This window comes from Phaseolus vulgaris, chromosome 2 (genome assembly GCF_000499845.2).
Source record: "Phaseolus vulgaris cultivar G19833 chromosome 2, P. vulgaris v2.0, whole genome shotgun sequence".
Classification (NCBI taxonomy): domain Eukaryota; kingdom Viridiplantae; phylum Streptophyta; class Magnoliopsida; order Fabales; family Fabaceae; genus Phaseolus; species Phaseolus vulgaris.
The window spans coordinates 42,204,743-42,220,926 of record NC_023758.2 but is presented as its reverse complement, the minus strand read 5'-3'; the positions used below and the strand labels follow the sequence as shown (position 1 = coordinate 42,220,926).

General features: G+C 30.3%; 1 protein-coding gene and 1 long non-coding RNA gene across 3 annotated transcripts; one reads left to right on the top strand and one right to left on the bottom strand.

The window, feature by feature from the left end:
- Window positions 1-1,410: 1,410 nt before the first annotated feature.
- Window positions 1,411-2,761, top strand: LOC137809785 (uncharacterized). Its single transcript, XR_011080811.1, has 3 exons — window positions 1,411-1,541; window positions 1,693-1,767; window positions 2,593-2,761. It is a non-coding gene; the product is annotated as an uncharacterized lncRNA (long non-coding RNA).
- Window positions 2,762-10,404: 7,643 nt separating this feature from the next.
- On the bottom strand, window positions 10,405-12,209 carry LOC137812254 (cocosin 1-like). Of its 2 annotated transcripts, none has more exons than XM_068614177.1 (4): window positions 11,974-12,209; window positions 11,642-11,850; window positions 10,791-11,517; window positions 10,405-10,668 (listed from the first exon to the last, which is right to left on the bottom strand). In XM_068614177.1, exons 1-4 carry the CDS (start codon window positions 12,159-12,161, stop codon window positions 10,515-10,517), a joined length of 1,278 nt encoding a protein of 425 aa, XP_068470278.1. In that variant the 5' UTR covers window positions 12,162-12,209; the 3' UTR covers window positions 10,405-10,514. The 2 variants fall into 2 exon arrangements, with proteins under 2 accessions (XP_068470278.1, XP_068470279.1); XM_068614178.1 differs by having other exon boundaries at window positions 11,642-11,845; window positions 11,974-12,103.
- Window positions 12,210-16,184: the final 3,975 nt, after the last annotated feature.

Below are 16,184 nucleotides of genomic sequence, written 5' to 3'. Positions count from 1 at the left end.
TTTATAGTAAAAAATCAATTTTGTGTGTAATAACAAAATTACAAAAATCGACTATGTTGTTTTTTAATAAATTGATTATATATATATATATATAAAAGTAGAGTTTACAATTGATTTTGTTATTTTTTTTTTATAAATCGTTTTTTTCGTATACAAATAGAGTCATGATCATTTTTGTTGTTTTTTTTTATAAGTCAGTTTTTTTAGTTTTTAGTTTATTATAATCTGTTACGATTTAGTTTTTTTTATATGTGTTTTAATTTATTATATATATTTATATTGGAATTTTAATTAGTGTAATGTATTATTAATACAAGAAAATCATGAAATAAAAATCAATTTTAGAAATAAAAAAATTAATTAGTTGCTATAGTAACTAAATTAAATACTATTTTAAAAATAAAAAAAAAATAGTTTCTAAACTAATTTCTATTATTGTTAAATAGTTTTCTAAATTAGTATCTAATTAGCTACCAAAGTTTTAACTACCAATTACTTGGTAATAAAAAAATTGTTGTTAATTAGATACTAATTTATAAATCATTTAACAATAAAAATTAATCTGAATTTTTTTTTTAATTTTTAAAATGGTATCTTAGTTACTATAACAACTAATATTTTTTTATTCTAAAATTGATTTTTATTTTATGATTTTCTTGTAGTGTATAATTTATTATTATAATTTTTTGTTAACAATAATATTCTTTATTTTCCATTACCGGAAAGAATTATAATAAACGAAAATATTATGTTTTGTATTTATGTTATTAATATTGATGTTTGTGATTTTCTGGTATATGTTTAATATTTATAAAAAAAAATATGTTGTTTGGTTTATATTTGCGTAGGTTGTTAGGTTTATATAAATATATATTTTTATAATTATTATAATCTAATATAGATTTATTTTTGTATTTTAATTAGTTATGATGGTTCAATATTTGGAGTAGGTTTTTTATACGTGAATTACTTAGTGCAATGTTTTTTTTTTATTTTAAAAAATATTGTGTTTATTGAATATTCAAATTATTTTTTTCAATTTCACAATTTAATGGATAGACAAACGTTCATTAACTCTTTAACTTAGTTGTTTGGACTTTCATTACTAATTCTACCTCTAAAATAAAGAGGTAATTGTATTGATTTTGCATGGGTAATTATGGAGATTGATTTTACAAAACACTGATACCTTATTTTTTATTATGGATGAAATGACATTTTTGAGACAAAATTTATTAGTAATATAGTTTGGTATTGATCAACAGTAAAAGTGAATGATCATTTAGATTTAGTTTTAAATGTATAAAAATTGAGACACTCATAAAGTGTAACAGCGTGTTTTAAAAAAAAACACCAACAGAAGCTTTGCCCCTCACCACCAGTGCCTTTCATTTTCTTTTTTTTCTCTCTCTCTCTCCAATTCTCTTCTCTCCCTCTCTCTTAATTTCTCTCTCAATCTTCATCTATTTTAGAATCTGATCATACCACGCTGTAGCAGAGGAGTTAAGGAACATTTCTACCCGATCAGATTTTCAAACAGAGTAAGTTCATTTTTACTCTAAATATCCTTTGTTCTCTGTTTTTCCTTAGGATTTAGTCATCAATCTTGGTGGGGTCAGTTGAGAAGTTTAATCCTCTCAACTTATTCTATTATATACTTAATTTTTTTTCTGTTTGGATAATTTGCATTAGGCCTATAAATCTTGAAGCTTATCCAAACGGTGGGGAATAAAATTCTAAAAGTTGCTTGGAAAGCAAGCAATTGAGGTAAGGGAAGCTAAATTTAATTTTTAATAGCACCCTAGGATAGAAGATCTGAATGCGGAAGGGACGTGGTCCCAATATTCAATTTCTCTTGCAGGGATGTTGTGTGTTTATTTATATTGGGTTGTTTGTTTATATATTATTTAAATTTGTGGAAATATTGGGTTTTGATGATTTAGTATTAAAGTGTATTTTTTTTATGTCAAATAAACTTTTGAATATTGTGGATAAATTTTTGAATGATATTGTATGACGAAATGGTATGAAATTGGATTCATACATTTGGGATAATGTATGGACTGATGTTTGTTGTGTATTAAGTATTGATGTCGGGATAATGTATGGACTGATGTTTGCTGTGTATTAAGTATTGATGCCTATGTGGTAACAGAGATCTCCGAGCTTCACTGATGATCTAAGTCACATAGACTAAGATATCAGGTGGTGAGAAGCTGATGGGGGAGTTCATGCACACCGTGACATATGAGATGCACGGCTTGGGTTGTATTGAACTTACCCTGATCCTTTTTGTTGGATTCACTGGTAATCTTTGGATCAGGTGTTAGTCTCTGGTAGGACTTACTTAATACGGGTCTTCCGGAAGACGTTGTTTGTTGAATATCTTGGATGTGTAGATCCATGTGAGATCTATGTGATTGTTTTATTGTTGAGATTTGAAGAAGATTGAATAATTTGAGAAATTGATCATGTAACTTGGTTTTTTCTTTTGATTTAATTGTGTATATTATAAAATTCTATTTTCACTAGCTTACCCTTGCTTTTCTTGTTGTGTTTGAACTGCGATGACTGTACTACGTACACGAGCAGATGATCTTACAGGTGTCTGCGGATCAGAAGAGTTTTAGGGCGTTGATTATGAAACTTATATTGTAAATATTTGTATTTCTATATGTCCTAATCATGTATTAGGAATGTTTTGAAAAACTTTATGCTTGTATAGAAATAAGTAGAACCTGTATTGTAATAGTTAGATGTATTTTTCGGAGTGTTACATTTAATGGTATCAGAGCGGTTCATCCTTAGGATAACCTGAGGGTAGTGGGTTTATTTTGTTTCTCCTGCGTGTAGATTTTTGTTTAAGTATAGCCTCAAGACTTAGTTAAAAGTTTCTAATAAGATGTTTGACAAAGTTGATTTCTTGAAATCTTGTTTGTGTTTGAGTCAAATAAATTTAATTGTTATGAATAAAGATGAAAGTATTAAGAATGAAAAGAATCTGGATATAGTGGTGAGGGTGCACACTCATGACTGGATCAAGATTATTTTCTATCTTAATTCTAAGTAGCTAAAGTATATTTTAGAGATAAGTTTTGATTGGTTTTGTATCTATTTTGTGTAATTATTTCTTTTAAGTTAATTTGTATTAAAGATGTAGTTGGAAATTTTTAGTAATTTCTAACCCAATTCTTTATGTGCTTAGTAAATGGCACGTAGACCACCTACTCCTCCTCCACTAGTAGATATGCCCAACTTAGCTCGGGCAATAGAGATGATGGCAACAACCTTGCAACAACATAGTGCTACTATGGCACAACAGCATCAGGCTGCCCTTCATCAATTAGAAACAGCTAGATTAGCAGCAGAAGCATCTCAGCTTCATCAACAACCCCATACCTTTAGTCTGGAGGATTTTCTAAGACATAATCCACCCAGATTTAATGGCAAGGTAAAACCAGATGGAGCAGACCAGTGGGTGAGAGACATAGAAAGAATCTTTGAAGCTACTCAATGCCCTGAAGAGAGAAAGTTATCTTATGCCATCTATATGCTTATTAAAGAAGCTGAGTTTTGGTGGATAGGCATGAAGCTGATGGAAGACAAAGGTGAAGATGCTACTTGGGAGAACTTCAAAGTAAGATTCCTAGAGGAGTATTTTCCTGATAGTGTCAGGTATGCAAAAGAAATTGAATTCATGCAGCTGGAACAAGGAAATCTTTCAGTCACTGGATATGCTACTAGGTTCAAACACCTAGCTAGATTCTACACCCAGACCATGACTGAGGCTTGGAGATGTAGAAAATTTGAGTTTGGGTTGAAGCAAGAACTTAAAGAAGTGGTGATTCCTATGTCCATTAGAGATTTCCCTGCTCTAGTGGAGAAAACAAAAGTAGTGGAGAGTTTGAAAAATAGTAGCAGACTTGCTAAGCCTCAAGTGGGAGGACCTTCTAAAAGCATGCCTAAATATGAAGATAGAAAGAAACCTTATTTCAGACTTCAATCTTATAGCAATGGAAGACCCAATTCTCAATCACCGCCTAGTTTTAGATGTTTTCGATGCGGTGGGCCACATGTTGTTAGATTTTGCCCTCATCCAGTGTCAAATGTGACATGTGATAGATGTCATAGGTATGGTCATGCAACAAAAGACTGTCGTGTCCAATTGGGAGCTCCAAATTTTGGCGGAGTGCAGCAAGTACAACAAAATAGTAATAAAAAACCCAAAGCTGCTGGCAGAGTTTTTGCTATTAGTGGAGCTGAAGCTTCACAGTCTGATAGCCTTGTTAGAGGTATTTGTTCTATCCTTGGAACACAATTATCTGTATTGTTTGATTCTGGGGCAACCCATTCTTTTATATCTTTTGATTGTGCTAAGAAACTTAAGTTGCCAGTCCAAGAATTAGAATTTGAGTTGGTGGTATCTACACCAACAGAAGGTATTATAGTAACTTCTTCCCTGTGTGCTAAGTGTCCAGTAATTATAGATGGGCAGAGATACAAGATCAACATGATTTGTATACCTCTAAAAGATTTGGAAGTTATATTGGGAATGGATTGGTTGTCTGCTAATCATATCCTTATAGATTGTGGTCGGAAGAAGTTAATTTTCCCTAAATTAGAAGGAATGCAGGTTATCTCAGCTCATCAGTTTGAGAGAGAGATACAAGAAGGTGCAAAATGTTTTATGCTCATGGCTTGTTCTATAGTTACTAATAAAGTACAAAAAGATATGTTTGTAGTTCAGGAATTTATGGATGTATTTCCTGATGAGATTCCTGGACTTCCACCTAAAAGAGAGATAGAGTTTGCAATAGACTTGATTCCCGGAGCAGGCCCCGTGTCAATTTCTCCATATCGAATGGCACCAGCGGAGTTAGGTGAATTGAAGAAACAACTAGGAGACTTATTGGAGAAGCAATTCATTCGACCTAGTGTTTCTCCATGGGGAGCTCCAGTGCTATTAGTGAAGAAGAAAGATGGTTCGTCACGTCTATGCATAGATTACAAACAATTAAACAAGTTAACAATAAAGAATAAATATCCTCTTCCTAGAATTGATGACTTGATGGATCAGTTGCATGAGGCAGTTGTCTTTTCTAAGATAGATCTACGCTCAGGTTATCACCAAATTTCAGTGAAAGCGGAAGATGTTCAGAAGACTGCTTTTAGATCAAGGTATGGTCACTATGAATTTCTGGTTATGCCATTTGGGGTGACTAATGCTCCATCTATTTTCATGGATTATATGAATCGGATATTCAGACCTTTTCTTGATAAGTTTGTGGTAGTGTTCATCGATGACATCTTGATCTATTCTCGTACAAGGGAAGAACATGCAGAACATCTTAGAACCGTCCTGAACATTTTGAGAGAAAAACAGTTATATGCTAAACTTTCAAAATGTGACTTCTGGATGTCAGAAAAACAATTTTTAGGACATATTATCTCTGCACAGGGAATATCAGTAGATCCTTCTAAAGTGGAGGTTGTACTTCAGTGGGAACGTCCTAAAACAGTTACAGAAATTAGAAGTTTTGTCGGGTTAGCAGGATATTACAGGAGATTTATAGAAGGTTTTTCTAAAATAGTGGCTCCTTTGACCCAATTGACTAGAAAGGATCATCCTTTTGCATGGACTGAACAATGTGAGAAAAACTTTGAAGAGTTGAAAAGAATGTTGACTAATGCTCCTGTATTGACAATCCCTGATACCAATCAGTCTTTTGAAGTTTTCTGTGATGCTTCCTATCAGGGATTGGGTTGTGTTTTGATGCAGAATAAGAAAGTTGTTGCCTACGCTTCTTGTCAGTTAAAGGTGCATGAAAGAAATTATCCAACTCATGATCTAGAATTGGCAGCAGTTGTCTTTGCTTTAAAAATATGGAGACATTTTCTTTACGGAGTTAGTTTTAATGTGTTCAGTGATCATAAAAGTTTGAAGTATTTGTTTGATCAAAAGGAGTTAAATACGAGGCAGAGGAGATGGATTGAATTTTTAAAAGACTATGATTTCCAGCTAATATATCATCCTGGGAAGGCAAATGTTGTTGCAGATGCGTTGAGTCGTAAAAAGATACAAATGTCGTTGCTTATGATTAGAGAGCTAGCATTGATTGAAGATTTCAGGAGTATGAATTTGGAGGTTTCCATGTCTTTAAATTGCATTAGTTGTAATATGCTTGTTATAACTAATGAATTTCTGGAGAAGGTGAAGGAGAAGCAATTGGAAGATTCAAAATTGAAGAACTTCATGGGCTTATTAAATACTGACAAAGCTAAAGACTTCTCTTTAGGAGTGGATGGTATTTTGAGATTCAAAAATAGAATATGCATACCAGAGGATAATGAACTAAAGCAAACAGTGTTATCTGAAGGTCATAAAAGCAAACTCAGTTTACATCCAGGAATGACCAAGATGTATCAAGATCTCAAGAAGTCTTATTGGTGGCATGGCATGAAGAATGATGTATCTAAGTTTGTAGTTGCTTGCTTGACTTGTCAGAAATCAAAGATTGAACATCAACGACCTGGAGGCATGTTAACTCAGTTAGACATTCCAGTGTGGAAGTGGGATAGTATCTCAATGGATTTTGTTACCCACTTACCATGTACTTTGAGGAAGCATGACTCTGTTTGGGTCATAGTGGACAGGTTGACAAAGACGACACACTTCCTACCTATAGACCTGAGAATCTCTATGTGGAAGTTGGCCCAGATTTACATAGATGAAATAGTCAGATTGCATGGTGTACCCTCCAGCATAGTTTCAGATAGAGATCCCAGATTCACCTCAAGATTCTGGCAAACGCTTCAAGAAGCTTTGGGGACTAAACTCAGACTTAGTTCAGCATATCATCCTCAGACTGATGGACAATCAGAGAGAACTATCCAGTCGTTAGAGGATTTGCTTAGGACTTGTGTGTTAGATCATTTGGGCAGTTGGGATGAAATTCTACCTTTGGTAGAGTTCACTTACAATAACAGTTACCAAGCTAGCATAAGAATGGCTCCTTTCGAGGCATTGTATGGAAGAAAGTGCAGGACACCTCTGTGCTGGTTTCAGGATGGTGAAAGTGTGTTAATTGGACCAGAATTAATACAACAAACCAATGAGAAAGTCAAAATGATTCAAGAAAGATTGAAAACATCTCTCAGCAGGCAAAAATCTTATGCAGATCAAAGAAGAAGACCTTTAGAATTCTCTGCGGGTGAACATGTCTTTTTAAGAGTTACACCATTCAATGGTGTAGGAAGAGCACTAAAATCCAAGAAATTGACTCCTAAGTTCATAAGACCTTATCAAATTCTCACGAGAATAGGCCCTGTGGCTTACGAAATTGCTTTGCCTCCTCCTTTAGCTAACATTCACAATATTTTCCATGTATCCCAGCTAAGAAAGTACGTACCTGATTCCAGTCACATTCTATAGTCTGATTCAATCCAGGTGAAAGAAAATTTGTCATTTGAAGTGAAGCCAATCAGAATTTTAGATTCACAAGTGAAACAACTTCTTGGAAGAAATATTCTCATGGTGAAAGTATTATGGGATCTCACCTCTAGAGATTCCACTTGGGAAATTGAAGAGGAGATACGAGCAACATACCCTAATCATTTTCGATGACGAAAATTTTTGTAGTTGGAGATAATGTAACAGCGTGTTTTAAAAAAAAAACACCAACAGAAGCTTTGCCCCCCCCACCACCAGTGCCTTTCATTTTCTTCTTTTTCTCTCTCTCTCTCCAATTCTCTTCTCTCCCTCTCTCTTAATTTCTCTCCCAATCTTCATCTATTTTAGAATCTGATCATACCACGCTGTAGTAGAGGAGTTAAGGAACATTTCTACCCGATCAGATTTTCAAACAGAGTAAGTTCATTTTTACTCTAAATATCCTTTGTTCTCTGTTTTTCCTTAGGATTTAGTCATCAATCTTGGTGGGGTCAGTTGAGAAGTTTAATCCTCTCAACTTATTCTATTATATACTTAATTTTTTTTCTGTTTGGATAATTTGCATTAGGCCTATAAATCTTGAAGCTTATCCAAACGGTGGGGAATAAAATTCTAAAAGTTGCTTGGAAAGCAAGCAATTGAGGTAAGGGAAGCTAAATTTAATTTTTAATAGCACCCTAGGATAGAAGATCTGAATGCGAAAGGGACGTGGTCCCAATATTCAATTTCTCTTGCAGGGATGTTGTGTGTTTATTTATATTGGGTTGTTTGTTTATATATTATTTAAATTTGTGGAAATATTGGGTTTTGATGATTTAGTATTAAAGTGTATTTTTTTTATGTCAAATAAACTTTTGAATATTGTGGATAAATTTTTGAATGATATTGTATGACGAAATGGTATGAAATTGGATTCATACATTTGGGATAATGTATGGACTGATGTTTGTTGTGTATTAAGTATTGATGTCAGGATAATGTATGGACTGATGTTTGCTGTGTATTAAGTATTGATGCCTATGTGGTAACAGAGATCTCCGAGCTTCACTGATGATCTAAGTCACATAGACTAAGATATCAGGTGGTGAGAAGCTGATGGGGGAGTTCATGCACACCGTGACATATGAGATGCACGGCTTGGGTTGTATTGAACTTACCCTAATCCTTTTTGTTGGATTCGCTGGTAATCTTTGGATCAGGTGTTAGTCTCTGGTAGGACTTACTTAATACGGGTCTTCCGGAAGACGTTGTTTGTTGAATATCTTGGATGTGTAGATCCATGTGAGATCTATGTGATTGTTTTATTGTTGAGATTTGAAGAAGATTGAATAATTTGAGAAATTAATCATGTAACTTGGTTTTTTCTTTTGATTTAATTGTGTATATTATAAAATTCTATTTTCACTAGCTTACCCTTGTTTTTCTTGTTGTGTTTGAACTGCGATGACTGTACTACGTACACGAGCAGATGATCTTACAGGTGTCTGCGGATCAGAAGAGTTTTAGGGCGTTGATTATGAAACTTATATTGTAAATATTTGTATTTCTATATGTCCTAATCATGTATTAGGAATGTTTTGATATTTTTCGGAGTGTTACATAAAGTGTTTCTCTTTATTTAATAAAAATTTATTTATTATTGAAAAAAAAATTACAATAAATTTTCCAACTTTTAACTGTTGAGTATTTTGTATTTTTTTTATTATTATAACACTCCCTAAATAATTTAGTCTTACGTTATAAAGCATTTTGATTTAACATCACATGCTCACATTATTTCCTAAACTATTTCTTTTAAAAGTACACATGTCATCCTATCATTATATATTATATTATACACTTTTTTTTCTCTCCTATAAAAATTTAATATATTCATATTATAATGCTTAATAATCAACTTAAAACATATTTAAAATAATGTATTTAAAAACATTTTTAAATTAAGAAATTTAAAACTATTTATAATATAATTCGTAATATTTAAAAGTTCTAATGAATTACATAATTTATTATAATTCTAATTATATAATTAAAAATATAATTTTAAATTATGTAATTCATAATATAATTTTAAATTACACAATTTATAATATAATTTCGAATTAAAAGATTTAAAATCAAAATATAGTGATTAACGTAATTTATAATATAATTCTGGATTTAGCTAATATAAATGTAAAACAAATCTAACAAAAGAAAAACAGTTTAGTTAATGAAAAAAATAACAATGAATAAATTAAGTTTAAAGATATGTTGTTTAGAATTAATTATTTTTTAATTGTGATTAACATAACTACTACTTCATAGAATAAACTATATTTGAGCAATTACCAATATTGAAAGTATTTTTATTTTTATTTTTTTCTCCCAAAGAAGTTGAAACCATTAAATGATGATGAATTAGAATGTTATACTAAAAATCACTCTACCTTTTCTCATGGAAATTTACCCATTATTAATTTAAAGGATTTTTCCTGAACTAAAAATGTTTAAAATGACTTTATCCAAACCATTGAAATTCCTAATTCTCGAGTTCATCAAAGTTGTAGATTGTTATCCAAATGTTTCATTTGTTTACAAAATTTAAAAGCTAAAACTAATAAAAACTTATTTAATATCATCCATATCACAATAAAGGTTTGACAATTTTATCCACACAAAAAATATGTCATCGAGTATATATTGATATTGATGTTAGCATTGATTATTTTGCATTTAAAAATATTAAAAGAAATCATTTTTATGATAATGCGTCTTTTATTTTGTAAATTATGAACAATGTCACAATTTAAAAAAAAAATTATTATTTCTTGTAGTTTGTCTCCTTCTACTCTTCTATTTAGTAATCATTTAATAATTAAATTTTAAGAAAAAAAAATCTACTTCAAATTAGAAAATGTTTCTCAATACATGGGTAGTGTCTTTCCATGCAAACCAGTGATAACTTACTATCATTTTCACATAAAAAGATAAACTTAGAATTTCCCATTTATCACCATCATCATCTCAAAATTATTCATAAACAAATGCATTAGTAGACCACACATACATCACACATATCAAATTAAGTAGAAGGTGGGATGAGCTTGGTAGATTCCTTGATCTTGGTTGTGAAAAACTTTTGAAAATCAGAATCCACATTAAGAGCCGCTTGTTGCAGTGTAGGTGATAAAATGCTCCATATTGATTCCTTTCCACCCAACTCTTCAAACAAAGGTCTGCAAAACAGGATAATCAATCATTTTTTGTTAGTATTAGTGATATGTCATACTTTGTAATAACACAATCAATCACTTTTAATGGTATTGCATGCCATTAAAATCATTTCTCAACAACTTACTTTGTTGTTGTTACAATGGAATAACTCTCCATTCCTTCTTCACCAGCAATTTCAGCAACCACAAAGAACTGTGGCACAACAAGCAAATGACCAGCCTCAACATGAGTGTTTAACACACTCTTTCCATTGAAGTCCACAACTTCAATCTTGCCACTTCCTCTAGCAAAGTAAATCAACTGACTTGTAGGACTCACTGAGTATGATGGAGCCTTAATAGCACAGGGTTCAAGTTTTACTCTGATCAAGCTTAATCCAACATCCTCAATGAAAGAAAATTCTTTCTCTGTTAAGGTTTTGACCAATCCAGCATTTTTCACAACATTTTGTGGCTCTGCAGCATCTATATTATACACAAGCTCTTTGGTAATGTCCATTTGGGGCTTAGGCATAGGTTTATCTTTGCCTAGTTTGATGATCAAAGCCCCAGTTTGGCTTTTTGTGAGCTTTTCCAACTCATCTTTGTCTAAGCCATACACCTTGCTTGTGAGATCAGTGGAGAAGCCTCCTAAAATTCCTAAAGCCCCTGTGAGAAAGAAATAGGATATTTCACCAGGAATAAGAGCCTTTGATGTTTCTCCAAGAAAAATAATGATGAGATCTGAGTCTCCATCGTTGAACCACCACGAGAGAGATCCAATAGGTACTGGTATAACGTCTCCTTGCTTAAGTTTCAAAGTCACCTCTTCTCTCCTGTCAGGGAGCACCATCCCAACTAATCCATCATTCCCTACACATGTTCCATAAAATTAATGCAAAACCATTGAAATCGAGATTATGATAGAATTAACTAATCTAAACCTTAAGTTGTAAGATGAAATGGAAAGAGAAAAGATATATCTGAGGACTCTGACCTTGAATCACGTAACCTACTTTGGATACATCTGAATAATGAGGAAGAGCGAAGCCACGAGGATGAAGCAGAAAGCGACCTGCAGTCACATTTTTCTTAGCCAAAAGTGGCACTTCAGAAGTTGACCAAGTGTAGTAACCTCCACCCTCTCCTTCAAACAATGCTTCTGATTTCTTTGGTGTTAATTCTAACTCCATTCGTTTAACTTTCCTTTGCTCACAAAAACCATTTCAAATAGCTAAATTAGTATCACTTGGTTAAAACAAACGCTACGCATAAAACCATTTCAATAAGATTGGGAACTATATAAGATTAACTACAAATTGTATGCACCTGTGGTAGAGAGCAGAAAAGATATAATAGGAAATGTATCTGCCCACAGTGAAGATACCTAATCCAAAGAAAGAAACAGAAAAGAAATAAAGAGCAATGAAATGAATAGGTATTTTAGATGCAACAAAGAGATGATGCTGACTATATATAGAATTGTGGACATATGGACGTTGAAAACCATCAATCATAAAATATGAAATTATTGGTCACGTGAATCAAGATGATTTAGTTTGAAAATTTTATTATACTTCCAGTGTTTTGAATTTATAATAAATCTATTGCGTGTTAACCATTTATAAATCTTACAAAGATTAAATATTATGTGTTATGTTGAATAGAAACTTCTCATTATGGATTATGTACAGTGCTCATCATAAAAGAGATTCCTATTTATCTGGATAAGTTTGTCTTTTATATCATATTATATATATCATTAAATAACACAAGAAGTATAAGAAAGTATAATTTGAGTGACAATATCCAAGTTGTAGGTAAATGAGAGTTCTATAATAGAGATAATTATGTCAACATTTCTCACTCAAATCTAAAGATCTATAGCAAAAATTAAAAAATTCGTAGCAAACTAAAATCAACAAAATTTAATAATTCTAATTAGCTTTAAACATCAAACTAAATATAATTTGTACATAAAGATGAATTGCTAGTTTGCTACGCATGTGATTATTCAATACTTAAAACACATGTCAAAATAAAACAACAATATCTTTTCTTACACTCTATCATCTTCTAGTTTGTGTGTTCTTGTTGAAAAAATGATAAAAAAACAAATGAATTTTATATTATAGATAGAGTTATCAAAACAAGTTTGACCCAACAATTAGTTGTTCCCTAAGGTTAAACAAAACGATTTAGACTAAGTCTAAAAAACTGTGACTTAAATTAAATCAGACAATTTTTAGTTCAATTTACTTAGGTGCTCATGAATCAATCCATTTTTGTAAAATAATAATTATATTTTAAAACACACACATATATTATAATTTATATAAACGTAAATTCGGATCAACCTAACAAATTACAATGTATTTAAAAATGTGTCTCATACAAAAAAAAAATGATTTATCAGACCAAATTGCAGCCCATTTAATAACTCTAATTATAAATTATTTGTATAGTTTTTTAGATAATAAAATACTCTTTTTTTCATTAAATGATTTTATCTAACATACATAAAATGTGTGGTCTAAAACCACCACTAAAAAAATTGTAAAATAAAAATTAAATTAAAGACTATTTTATAAATTAAAAAATTATTAATATATAAAATAATTTTTAAATTGGTATTTAATATTAACTATTAAAATTTTATCTATTAATTATTTTTAAATTATTTTCTATTAATTATTTAAAGTTTAATTTAAAATCTAAAATATTAGTAAACAAAATTTTATAAATTAATTTAAAATTATTTTATAATTTTTTATTAATAATAAATTTATTTAAAATATTAATAATTTTTTAAAATTTTAAAATAATATTTAATTTAATTAATATAGTAATTAAAAAAAATTATCTTTAAATTTTAGTTGTTATTTAATAATTTTAATTTAGTTGTCGGGGAATTGCATGTGTCGGCAAGGATGTGGTACACTAGTTGAATATGACAGAAAAATATGATGATTTATATATTACAGATATAAAATATTTATCAGTATCATCATATACAGCGAATCTTATCACTAGATCTTCATTTGTTGACAAATTTATAGAGATTGCTTCATGTTCGATCTTTTAGTGGTGAGAGATATATTTTGTTAAGAGATTTGATGATTTGTTAGAAGAGATTTCAACACTATAAATAACAACACAGTAACATCTTCAATAAAAGTGTGCAAAATGACATTTTTTTAATATTATAAAAATTGCAATCTTCCAGAACAATCATTCACATGAATTAGATATAAGCAACTTGATCCAATCATTCACATCTATAAAAATACACAATAGGAAAAAATTGTCCACTTAACATTGAAATACCCAAAGATAAATACTTTGGCATTTGAGAGTGAGAATAATAATATTCCATTGATAAATTTAGAATCAATGATTCATGTTTCTGTCAAGATATTTAATGGATATTTTGTTGTTGGTGTGGAAAAAAGAGACAAATTATTGGAGGTGAACTAGAGGACATGTAACAATGGCTATACTCAAAACATTATCACATGTCACTTATAACATCAATTATTAATATCACTGTAACTTATGACAGCGATTCTGACTTTATGTCCAAATCAATAAATAATTAATAATAATAATTATTATTATTATTATTATTATTGGCATAATTTTATTATTTGGAAGCGTATTAGTTTGAAAAAATTACTTCTGAATCACATTTTTATTATTATTTTGAATTATATCAATTTAATTTTATTATTTGAAAAAATAAGTAAATGTAGTTTTTTTGTGGCAAATTTATATTAACAGTATTATTGAAATGTTATGTGGCTTTTATAAATCCAAGTTATTTTTTACTGGTGACCTGTTATTTATTATTCATTTAATATATTATAACATATGGTGTGGTTGTCATCAGTTTAAAGTATTTTTTAAAAATAGAATCAAATTAAAAATATTTAAAATAATGAGATGAATTTGAAAAAATAAGTCAATAAAAAAAATAACCTAATTTTTTCTTACTTCTACTTTTTTCCATTAAAAATGTATCTGGGGACAAAACTTTTCAATTTTACTAAATGCAAAACAATTTTAATGATTTATTGCATTGTGTGTGGCATGAAGATTGCAAAATAATTAGTAATATGATAAAAGTATAATATTATATAAGTGGGTATAAATTTAATTTTTAAATTAATTTTGTGATAATGAGTATGAATTAAAATTTCCTTTATAATAGTGTGTACCACATTGTTTCTCTAATATTAATTTAAAACTGTATTAAATTAAATTATGTCATTTTTTAATTGTACAAGCAAGAACTTATGATTCTGTGAATTTTTACTATTGATTTAAAACCACACATCTTGGTGATATGCCTTTACTATTAAATGAATTTTGAGGAGGGTATTTCTTTACCAAGTTCATTTAAATTGTTTTTTATAACATGTTTAGTTAAGGAGTTTATTATTTGTTACAGCATGTGTGAAAGATTCCATGACTTATTATTATAACCCTTTTCCATTTTATTACAGTTTAAAAATAACTTCGAAACATGTGGATAGGTGGAGTCTATTCATTTCAAGGTTTTTTTGTTGGATTTATTTACTCTTTAAATGAATTTGAAAGCTGAGAAAGTGTAACTATTTTTCATGATTAATTGTATTGATTTGTAGTGATATGAAAGGAGAAAAAGAATAGGGAGGAGGGAAGAATGGTTCCCCTTAAATTGTGAAGAAAATTATGGAAATTCTGGGTTGAATTATAATTACAAATTTAACCCTTAATTTGTAATTGTACGGAAATGGGTTCTGACCGTGTGGATGGATTTGAAACATTGGAAATAACGTGTATAAGTGGAGGAAGCTATCATGGATTAGACATGAGGCCATGCATGTTTTAATTTATTAGAATGTTCTTGTAATCAATTAAATTTATGTCTAATCAGTTAACATTTTGACTTCATAATTGATTTCGATCTAGTCTATTATTTTTATTAAATAAAGTGTTTTTATTGTTATGTGAAGCTAATGTAACATAAGTTAATCATTGTTTTGTTGGGGTGTTAATTTCATATTAATTTAAACATTAATAAAGTCAACATGATATTGTAGACGTATTAAATTTTTTGTTACAGAAGAATAAAAATTACAAATTTTGTTGTGTACCGTCTTGTATTTAATCGGATACATACTAATAAAGTTCAAGTTGGATGTATTTTATTTTGATTTAAATCGTGAGAAAATCGAGTATGTTAACCTTCTCTATTTTGGTAGCTTGAGGTTCAAGTCGGGTAAGTCGATCTCCTTCATTATGGCAATTTGAGGTCTAAGTCAAACATGACGACCTTCTTCATTTCTGGGACTACAGGGAATTGGGCTGAGTAGATCGACCCATCAGATAGCCCGATAAGGCTGACCGAACAGGCTCAATGCGTTAAAGTGGGTCTAGACCCAATTCGGTGATCTTGTTAAAATAATGTCAGGAATAAGCAATTTCGTCATAACATAATTAATGTGTTTTAAATGCACAAAATCCCAACCTCTTTAAGTGCTCTGATTTACTTACGC